The sequence below is a fragment of the Balaenoptera ricei genome, chromosome 10 (genome assembly GCF_028023285.1).
Source record: "Balaenoptera ricei isolate mBalRic1 chromosome 10, mBalRic1.hap2, whole genome shotgun sequence".
Taxonomy (NCBI): domain Eukaryota; kingdom Metazoa; phylum Chordata; class Mammalia; order Artiodactyla; family Balaenopteridae; genus Balaenoptera; species Balaenoptera ricei.
Genome location: NC_082648.1, coordinates 101,561,403 through 101,572,614, shown reverse-complemented (window position 1 = coordinate 101,572,614; position 11,212 = coordinate 101,561,403). Strand labels below are relative to the sequence as shown.

The 11,212-nt window shown below is 54.8% G+C and overlaps 1 protein-coding gene across 1 annotated transcript in view; it reads right to left on the bottom strand.

The window, feature by feature from the left end:
• Positions 1-3,542: 3,542 nt before the first annotated feature.
• Positions 3,543-11,212, bottom strand: part of PARVB (parvin beta) — a 114,941-nt gene continuing 107,271 nt past the window's right edge. The window contains exons 12-13 of the mRNA XM_059937123.1: positions 7,838-7,910; positions 3,543-6,573 (exon numbers count right to left, since the gene is read on the bottom strand). Coding sequence (XP_059793106.1) covers positions 6,497-6,573; positions 7,838-7,910 — 150 coding nt within the window. The 3' untranslated portion in view covers positions 3,543-6,496. The remainder of the gene's footprint in view (positions 6,574-7,837; positions 7,911-11,212) is intronic.

Sequence of the window (11,212 nt, the reverse complement as noted above, 5' to 3'; positions counted from 1 at the left end):
ATTAGAAAGAAGAGGTACATTTTCAGTGGACAAACATGATAAACATCATCTTAACTAAGTAATCAAAATAAATATCCCAAGAAATGGGATAGATCAACGTGTTATGTCTCCTGATAAGAGGAGCTGAGAAGAACATATAGGTTCTGCCAAAAACGCACAACCCGAATCTAATCATGAGGGAAACACCAGACAAATGCAAGCTGAGAGACATTCTAGAAAATAACTGGCCTGTATTCTTCAGCATCAATGTCACGAAGAGTAAAGAGAGATGGAAGAACTGTTCCAAATGCATTTCTTTGGGGAAAAGGACATTATCTCGACAACTGGAAAAATAGAATTAAGGCCTATAGATTAGATAACGCTATTGCATCAATTTCCTGGTAATGACACTTGTACTAAAATTATGTAAGAGAATGTTTTTGCTTTTAGGAAACATACATCAAAGTATTTAGAGATAAAAGGGCATAACCTATGTGACTTACTCTCAAAGATTCAGGAAAGATAATTATCTAGATAGACAGACGATACATAGATCTCTATCTACATAGACTGACCTGTATCTAAATACCTGCATCTATATCTATATTGAGAAGATAGAAAGGATAAAGCAAATACGGTAAAATGTTAACATTTATGGGGATTGGGGTAAATACAGGAATTCTTTATACTATTCTGGCAACTTTTCTCTAAGTCTGAAATTATATAAATATAAAATGTTAAACAAGGGACTTCCTCTTTTAGAGGAAGGGGTAGAGTAGTGGGCCAGAACCAAGAAAAGCCCCATTTATGTGGAGCCTACAGACAATTTAAAATACGTGTGGAATTCCCTGGTGGTCCAGTGGTTAAGACTCCGCGCTCCCAATGCAGGGAGCACGAGTTCCATCCCTGGTCGGAGAACTAAGATCCCACATGCCGCATGGTTCGGCAAAAAAATATATATATATGAAAAGAAAAAGGAGGTCCTCACCTTCATCCTTGTTTAGTGTCACTATAAATGCACGGATTTTTTTGAATTCAGAGTGCTATACTTTCTGATGCTCAATTGTCCACAACATGGACACGCTTTAAGACGGCTCCCATGTCCTATGACATGTCCCATCACTCTTCGAATACTTCTGGCTTTCTGGCACAATGTCAGTGCATGTAAACAATTGATGAGGTCGGAAATCTCGAGCTACATTCTGAACATGTAGAAAATCAGAATCCTGCACAGGTGTTTGGAAAGGCACACCGAGGGTCAGCAAAGGAGACAGGATTTAGATGTACAATGTGACTTAAACGTTTTACCCTATCATGGCTGTCCTCAGCCCATTGCTGGACGGAGCCACGGGTCCCTCCTAGGTCCGGGGGGGGAGGGGGATGTGTGAATCATGGGTCCCAGCTCAAATCCCTCTGCCTCTGAAGTCTCCCACCCCACCTGCATCTCTCCAGTACATCACGGTCTTATTTTCTTCCCAGAACTTGCTCTGTCTGCACTGACCTTGTCCACACACCCCGCCCCCCACTCTGCATACCCTTCCACGCTCCAGTTCCCCAGGCAGCGGCTGTGTCCACCCTGTTCCAGTCTGCGTACCCAGGACCTAGCTTGGTACCCGGTCAGCCCCCAATAAATACTGACTAAATGAATGTTCAAGTTCCTATCGTGTGGAGCTCACGGGGGCTCCCACGTCCCACCCCAGGGTAACGCCTAACCCTGGTCGCTAGTGAGGATAATGACGATTTATCGAATCAAACGATACCCCCAAGAGTGGATTTCCACTTAAAACGAAAGCTGACAAAATCTGAACGTGCCAAGCACAAGACGCTGCCCTTGCAGAAGGAACAGGCCCTCTCCCTGCAGTGTCCATGACCCTCCGTCAGGGCTGAGCTGGCTCCTGCCTGGGAAAGGCTTAAACGAGATGACCTCAGAAGGCCCCTCCTTTCTCTGAAATTTCAGAGTCTACAAATTCTGCCGAGGGCAGGTGGCATGTAATGTCACAGTTCCCCAGGGACGGGCCACTCGGCAGGGACCCTGACTGAAGCAGATTCCGATGCCCCCCACCACCACCCCCAGCAGCATCCCTGCGGGGGAGCGGGTGGCTGGACGGGGCGGCTTTCCTTAGAGCGCGCCACTCACGCCAGGGGGTCAGCCAGGAAGAGTGGGGACAGAACTTATAAAAGAGGAGAACTGGAGCGTGCCCACCTCCACTGCAGGTCGACCTGAGGCACGGTTCTCGCTCCTTTTCCGGAAGTCCTCGCTGCCCCTCCCCAGAGAGCATTACCTCTCCCGGCCACACCCGGGGCCCCTCCAGCATCGTGGTTCTCCCTGGGAATTGTCCACACACCTGTCTCTCTCTCCACGGCTGTGTCCCTGGCCACTTGGACAAACCAGACCCTCGGGGAATGTCCCCTGAACAGGACCAACAAGAAGACCCCTGGAAGGTCAGGCACCGTTGCTGGCCTGAAAGAACTGACGTCACAGGATGATGCTTTAGCCTCATCAATATTAATAGATTATCCCATCCAAGAAAACCACAGGTTAGACAGGCTCAAGCGCTTGGCGATTCACAGCAGGGCTTCTCAACCTCAGCATCTCGGACGTTTTGAGCTGGGGGACTCCTTGTTGGGAGGAGGGGAGCCGGTCTTGTGTATCGTGAGATGCCCCTCCCTCCAAACTGTGTCCAGACGTTGCCAGGTATGGGGGGTGGGGTGTGGGGGAGAACCACCCTGGTCGGAATTTTAAGGGAGGGAGGGGTGAATTTGGTGAGGGGTGACTCTGGAAAGAGTGGGTTAATTAACTCACCAGCAGTCACACGGGGACAAAGCCGGATGTAAACACAGGTGTCTCTCCAAAGCCCAGGATCTTTCTAGCAACAGTTTGTAATTTTTAGCATTTCTTAATAGCATTGTTGCTTCACCCCCCAGGCTAGCCATACTTTCATAGTCACAATTTTAACCTTTCGTAGAGAAAAGTTAGATACACCTGAAGCATCCCACCACTTCCGCGGGGAGGGTTTACAGCAGGGCCAGTGTGCAGCCCCCAAGATCTGGCCGCACTGCGGGTCACCTCCGGGTCTCTTGCCCCAACGTGTAAGGAGGGGACCATCTCCCTGTAGCGGCCCTTTCATCCAGCCCGTGCCATTGGCCACTGGCATCTCCCGCTCTGGTTTGGAACCGGGTGCATGGGCAGACTCGCCTGCTCTGTTCTTTATTACGGCTCAGCCGCAGCTGTGACTCTGCCACCCTCTTCTCCCCATGGCTCCCGCCCATGAAACCCTTGGTCGCAGCCCCCCAGGGCCCCATTCCCCACACAGGGCATGAGCTGGCTCTTTCCTCGTCCAGCTGGCAGCTCCCAGGGAGCAGGGCTGTGCTGGCATCCTGTGGCCCCAGCACCAAGCACAGGGCTGGCACTACCATGACACCTAAAGGCACGAAAGAAACCACGGCAGCCAGACGGAGGCAGCGGCCTTTTTTGGGATAAACCACAGCACATCGTCTGGGTGCTGCGCCCCTGGAATGCGCCGGCTCCCGCCGCCAGCCCACGGGCAGGTCGACAACACAGCCAGGGTTTCAGTGGCTTTTATTTAATACCCAGAAATCCAAAGTAAACACTGCTTAAAACAATTAAAAGGACAATAAAATATTGGCACACAAATCGGGGAAGAGGATTCGGTTGCTTTAAAACAACACAGCTCTGTGTCACATCCAGTTAGGACCTTAGGGTGCGTGGGGCTCTGGCCTCAGTGCTTGCATGAGGCCGTGTGGCTGTTCCAGGGGAACCAGAGCTCCAAGCAGGCTCCCCAAAACCAGTGGGGGTGGGTTTCAAAGACACGCCACCCTGAGGACAGTAAAAGGAGGCATTTCCCGGCCTTTGCCCGTCACCGCACAGGTGCCAACGGTCTTGCTTTCACTTAGTCCCTGAGGACGAGGGTCCCTCTTCAGGAGGGAAAACCATTCACTGAAAATGGGGGTCAGTGGAGGAGGAAGGGTTCCAGAACTTTCCTCAATTAAGGACTAAGAGGGAAGCGTTTGCATTCCAAGGAGCCCCCGGCGAGAATCAAGAGAAAGTTGTTTCTGCTGCTCCAGTTACCCCAAGATGCTCCAGCATGTGGCACCCCACAGAGGGGACACCCCAGGCCCTGAAACTCGCGTCCTGACAACTGCTGGCCCCAAGCCAGCAGGGACGATGGGTCGACCCCAAGGGGAGTCTCCCTACCGCAGAGTTCACCCTGACTTCTGCCCTGAAACTGCTTCACCAGCCCTCACCTCCACACCCGACCAGGCCCCGCTTTCAATTCTGAGTCAAGGGAGGAGAACGAGACGCCTACAGCCCGAGGAGGCCCTTCGCGGGTGGGTGGAAGGCACACCTACACCTTTGCACCAACTTGAAAAAAAATAATTTGGAGACTAGATCACATTCTTTGCTGGAGCATGGCCTTAAACAGTCAGCATTATGACACAAAAGTGCCTGTTTATACTTTCCCCACATATCTTATCATTCCTGTTACTCTCCTACTTGAAACACAGAGGGCTTGAAGTGGGCTCACTGAACCCCGACCCCTATCCCCCCACCCCCAGAGTAACCAATCCCGCCCCTCTAGGGCATGGAATAGGCCAGAGCCACCCACCTGGGCTGAAGACCCTCGAGGCTTTTTTCCAAACCCCGACCTCACCTCCGTCATCCCCCCCAGGGCCCCCAGGAAGCAGCAACACCCTTGCCAAGCCCACCTGTGGACAAGGCAGGTGGATGGGTCTCCACAGGCCGCAGTCACCGTGATACTACGCGTGTAATGAAGGCGGCCCAGAATGTTCCAGCCTCGGCTCTTTTGTTGGTTCTTAAATGTCACCGCATCCCGCAGGAGACACCGTAATGCCATTTTCATTATTTCTTTCCCCTGCTGGGTAACCACCTCCATCAAAACGGCTATTCTGAACCCATCTCCAGCCTGGCAGCTGCCTGAGCTGAGACAGAACATGAAAGTGTTTTCTAAGTCTTGAGCGTTGGTATTCAATTTAATATTAACAACTTCTTCAGGAGCTCTGATCTACAGCAGGAAGGCGAGAATCAAACAGTAGAGAAAGGCCCATCTTGCTGGGGCAGCAAATGCTGAGCGAACTCAGGTGGTTGGCGTGTCATAAAAACCCCAGCTCGGGAGCCAGGGGTTGGGGGAGGGGGGGACCCAGCATAGGACCCGCCTCAGACCCAGCCTATGGGTCCCCATTTCTCTCCTGAGCCAAGGTGGGCGAGGGCTGAAGAGCACGCAGACGAGGGATCTCATCTCCTTCAACAGGGTGCCCCAAAGGATGCCAACAGGGCTCCAGGAAGCTGGTACTCGGGGAGGAGAGAGGTGAACACTTCACATCTCCCTGTTACAGGCTGAGCTCTGCCCACCCCCCCGCCCAGAACCCACATGTTGAAGTCCTAACCCCCAGGACCTGAGAATGTGACAGTATTTGGTGACAGGGTCTTTACAGAGGTAATTAAGGTAAAATGAGGTCATTAGGGTAGACCCCAATCCAATCTGCCTGGTGTCCTTAAAAGAAGAGATTAGGACACAGACACACGGGGAGACACGTGAGGATGCCTGGAGAGGACAGCGTCTACAAGCCAAGGAGAGACGCTCGGAAGGTACCAACCCTGATGACACCTTGATCTCGACTTCCAGTCTCCAGAACTGTGAGAGAATAAACGTCTGTTGTCCAAGGCCCCCGTCTGTGGCACTTTGTTATAGCGGCCCAAGCCAACTAAAACACCGTGCTTTCTAAGGCTTTTTAAAATGCATCCATCCCCAAACAGGAGCTCTGGGACTGGACACTTCCCACCGGAAGGTGTCTACAAGGCCACTGCCACTCCAGAGGCATTGTAGAGCCGACTCCGACACAGCCCACTCGGCAGTAGCAAGAAATAAAGAAATGCCTCAGAAATCCTTCCTCCCTCGGACCGTGGCAGCTGGGTCCTCTGGGTCCCAGGTGTCTGTGCAAAAGCTAAATGAAAACAGCATGGAGTGGCCAAGAAGCAGGGATGTGGGTGGACACTCGGTCACAGCTAAAGCTTCTGAGACTTAAGAGTGAAGTTTTTAAAACTGCAAAACGCTTTTTAGTAAAAAGCCCTCACTGCCGAGGAGAGCCCTACCCAGGAGATTCCACGGGGACAGACAAGCCATTGCCACTGCTGCAAAGCTCCATCTCTGATCCCCTGTGGTCACTGACGGCTGTCAGCTGGAACGCGGGGCGCCCCCTCCCAGGGGTTCTGGCCTTTTTCTTTTCCATCTTTTGATCAACAAGGGACAGCACCCTGGGACACCCCAGGTGAAGCCAGGCTGCAAACTCGAGCACTGGTGTTTGGAACCTGCATTTCAAAAGAGGCCGCCCGCTGCAGAATTACAGGGAAAGGAGGTTAAGGGTATCAACCAGAAAAAGGTGGGGCGGGGGTGGGGAACAACCGCGGGCTTGGCGGGGAGGCCAGGGCACCTCCCAAAGCACCGTCCCCGCCACGGTCTCTGCTGCTCCACGCCCGTCACTCCAGGTGCTTGTATTTGGTGAACAGGTTGTAAAGAACCCGCAGGGTGGATTTGAGGTCCAGGTTCACCACATCTGCAGAAGGAAACAGAGAGACCGTTTGGTGGATGAGAGAGTGCGCCCCAAGCCTTGGTGCCCCAAGCACTTGGGAGACACGTGGGACATCCTCTGTGTCCCCAGCAGGGCACTTCTGCCATCCCCCAAGATACAGACTGCCGTGAGTGCCCCCGGGCTGCTACCCGTGGGATGAGCACCTGGGATGGTGAGGATGTCATCCCTTCTAGGATTTGCATTGGACAAGTCTGCGTGGTGTAGGGTCTACGACAACCGAGGACATTTCCTGGGGACCAAACACCCACAGGCCCTCCTGCGCCAGGACCACGGGCCTCCTGGGGCAGGGCAGGTGGGAGCTGCTGTCCCACCCCCTCAAGGTCAGGCACAGCGTGTGGCCCAGTAAGTCCCAGCCGCCTTGTTTGTTGGGAAGGGGCTCTGTCCTCCTGGGAGTCGGGGACCTGGCTTTCTCACTTGCTCTGTGAGCTCAGACCAGGGGCTTGGGGAGGGCTATGGGGCTCGTGGGTCACAGGACGGAATCCCTGTCCCCGGACGGGTGTTCAGCAGTGGCCGCTGAGCCTCCCAGGGGGTGTGTGCGCGGAGGACACCCCACCCAGAATTCACGCCGTCACTGTAGGGCGGTGACTCCCAAAGTGGGGTCCCCGGGCCAGGAGCACTCGTGTCACCTGGCCACTTGTTACAAACGGGACTTGGAGGGTCCACTCCACGGCCCCCAAATCAGAAGCTGTGTTTGAGGAAGCCCCCACCCCCACCCCTCCCCGGGATTCAGATGCCCATTTGCGTTAGGGATTCCTGGTATAGGTCATTTAACATAGGAGCCAGGTATGACAGCGAGGTGGCCCCTCGCTGGGGCTCTGCGGGTCTCCACTGCCATTCAGACCTCATGGGGCATGACCAAGCCACGTCCCTGCTCACGAGCATTGCCCGGGCATCAGGACATCGACCCGATAGGCATTAAACTGCAGTAAACCTTTAACATCCTTTCCAGACGTGAAGCGGCATCTCTGGTCTGAGCAATGGCACCTGGAGGGGCAATTAAATCCCGAGGCCGTGGAGCAGGGGCCACATCCTCCGAGTCAAGTGGTTACTAAAGAATCAGCCTTGGTGGCTCTGCCAGCGCAGGCCTCTTGGTCCCCGAAACCCTGAGCACAGGGGACATGTGGGGCTGGGGTCGGCAGAGCCCAGCCTTTGAGCCACACGTGCGGGGCCTGAAGGGAGAGACACGGCTGGCCGGGCAGCCCCTCTAAGACCTGGGTCAGGGCGTTACCTTCGGGGCGAGCCTTGGGCTTCTTAAGGCCTCCATCCAGCATCAGCTCAAAGGCAAACGACACATTGTGGACCTGCAGAGGAAGCCAGAGTTAGCACCGGGGCCGCAGCTGGTCCCAGGCCCGCCCGCTGCCCCCTGCGTTCCTTCTAAAAGGACGGGATGGGAGCAAGTGTGGACAGAGGGAGGCTTTGGAGTAACTGCGCCCACGAGGACCGGGGGTGTCCTGGGCAGAGCGACAGGGTGGGCAGAGGGAGGGTGAGGGAGTCTTTTGAGGGTAACACACATCCACCTGGTGGGCCTCACTCCCCTCGCCAATGATCGGGGGTGGCTGGGACATGCAGGGATGCGGGCACAAAGCCTGCCCTCAAGGGCTATGGGTCCCCAGGTCCCAACACATCCACATGATGACAAGTGACAGTGACTTCCTTTTACAGATGAGGAAACCGAGGCTCAGAGAGGACAAGTCACTTCCCGAAGGTACCCAGCCCCGTGCACCATCCCCAGCATAAAGCAGCCACCCGCCATCTGCCAGAAGGGCCTCAAACGAGCTGAGTGTGACAGCTGTGCTCTCGGCAGGACAGCGGTGGCCCTGGTAAGGGGCAGGCACCTGGACCCCGCTGGAACTGAAGTCAGGCCGCTGGTGGACGCGGCAGGCCTCTGGTCCTGGCCCTCACCTGCATGGCCCCAGAAAGGTGGACACACCCGCATCCCCACACGACCTCCCCCTCCAGCACTCGGCCCCCAAGGATGCTCGAAGCTCGCATTCTGCTAATGGCTGCCACCGAGGTTAGACACGGAGCCTTCTCTGCTGTGTTTAAAGTCCACCTGAACCACAGAGGTGCTGGTGATCAACCAGATCACAGGCAGCCAAACGTCGGCTTCGAGCAAAGGCTGGTGCGGGGTGGAGGACCAAAAAATAAAATAAATCACCAGTGTCAGAGCTAGAAAGGACTTTAGGGCTCTTCATAATCGAATACCCTTTGAACAATAACATTTTCATGATTTCACTGCAAATGAAATCAGAAACATGCTAACAAGTTTACCTGCGATGTGGTTTAATAATTAACCAGGAGAAAGACGTTTGGCAAAATAACTCTCAGCTAGTCAAGCCCACAAGAGCTTGGGGTACGGCAAGGAAGAAACCAGGCCACAGTGGCACCGGGCCGCGCTCAGAGAAGCAAAGGAAGCCACGGGCTGCTGGGTGTCCACAGGAGCCGGGCCCTGGCATGGGGGACACGGCCCAGAGCGGGCTGGGAGGGCTGCACATGACCAGAGGCTCTCAGGCCGTGCAGAGGCGGTGGGGAGACAGAAGTCAGGCTGCCAGAGCCCCACCTGCAGTGCCCGGAGCCGGCCAGGAGGGAGGGCTGCACCGGGCTGGGCCTCGAGCTGGGACGAGCATGGGAAATGGACGGGAGGGTCTGTAATCTCCCACTTTACAGAGGAGGTCCCGGGGCTAAACGGAGGAGGACGTCCGTGCCAAGAAAGGTGCAAGGTTCAAGGAGATGGGGCTAGACCCACCCAAGTCTGGATTCGGAACCTGGGCCCTGTCTCCAAAAGCATCGGCTGAATTCAGATCCCTGAATTCATACACACACAACAGGCTCTGAGTGGGGACAGAGTCAAGATGGCAAAGAGGGGGAAATGGAACAAGCGTCAGGTTAGACCGTCAGCCCAACATGGGAACGGATGTCTTCCGTGGCCCCTCCAGACCTGCAGGATCCGCCCCCAGCACAGGTGTGGAGCGCGGTTCCGTCCATGAGGCCCCGCCCCTGCCCCAAGGAGAGAATAGCTGGGGGAGGGGGGAGCATCTTTCCACGTCCCACTTCTCCGCAGCTGCTCAGCGCAACAGTGACTCGTGTTTTTTTAAGTAACAATACTTTGTAGACTTTTTAAAAGCTTTTATATTACTTTATTTTATTTATAGATTTTTGGCCACACCGTGCGGCATGGGGGATCTTTGTTCCCTGACCAGGGATCGAACCCATGCCCTCTGTGGTGGAAGCACAGAGTCGTAACCACTGGACCACCAGGGACGTCCCAACAGTGGTTGGTTTTGAGCAAGATTTCCCCTCTGCTTTCTTCTCAGTCAGAGGAAACCGCCAGATAGGAAACTGCCCCCCATCCTCCTCCCATTCTCTCTCAGAGCCATGCCTCGCCACACACAACTTCCCTGCCCTGGCAGAGAAGCACCCCCAGAGCCCAGCCCCACGGACTGGGCACAAAGAACAGCAAACAGCTCCGGATGAGGATGTGGGGTCGCCTCCCTGACCGTGATCGCAGAGTGTGACACACCCCCCAGCCTTGAGCTGAACCCCAAGGCCCTACACTGCTGCTATGAGCCAGCCCACGGGCAGGACCCCAAGTCCTTCCTCTCTGCAGTGCAAAGGATTTTCAAACACCTGGCCAGGTGCGAGAAGAGTAGAGGGTCCCGAAAAGGAGCGGGCTTTTCCGGCTCTGCCCCTGCTGACTGTGACCCCCCCCCCTCGTCCCCAGCCCCCGTGCGAGGTCCCGATTCCTCGCCGGGGTAGGGAATCAGATGAGGAGACAGAAGGGGAAGCGCCTTGAAACTGCAAAGCCCTTTCTGGGATTTGCTTCTAGGAATAACCTCTGAGTCTCCAGGACACACTCCGCCCCCAGAGAGAGGGACACTGTGGAATCTTCCAGAAGATGAGTGACAGGCCCAAGGGACCCAGCAAAGTGACTGGCACAGAGCAAGGCTCAAACGGCGGGCCTAAAACAAGAAGCCGTCGGTGGTACCCATGCCTCTGAGACAGTTCAGAGGGGCCTTTCATTTGTTTGCAGGAACCTACAGGGTCGGAGATGTCTGGTCTCGTCTTTTTAAAATCCAGTACAGGGGCTTCCCTGGTGGTACAGTGGTTAAGAATCTGCCTGACAATGCAAGGAACACGGGTTCGAGCCCTGGCTCAGGAAGATCCTACATGCCGCGGAGCAACTAAGCCGGTGCGCCACAACTACGGAGCCTGCACTCTAGAGCCCGTGAGCCACAACTACTGAGCCCGTGTGCCACAACTGCTGAGCCTGTGCTCTAGAGCCCGCGAGACACAACTACTGAGCCCACGCGCCTAGAGCCCGTGCTCCACTACAAGAGAAGCCACCGCAATGAGAAGCCCGTGCACTGCAATGAAGAGCAGCCCCTGCTCACCACAACTAGAGAAAGCCCGCACACAGCAACGAAGACCCAACACAGCCAAAAATAAAAACCAAACAAATAAATAAATTTGTTTAAAAAAATAAAAATAAAAAATAAAATCCAGTGCAGTTGTTTAAAAACACAAGCCCACGATGCATCCCTGACTTTGCTCACTGAGCCTCAGTCTCCTGCCGCTGCTGCAAAGACACCCAGCGCCTCGCAGT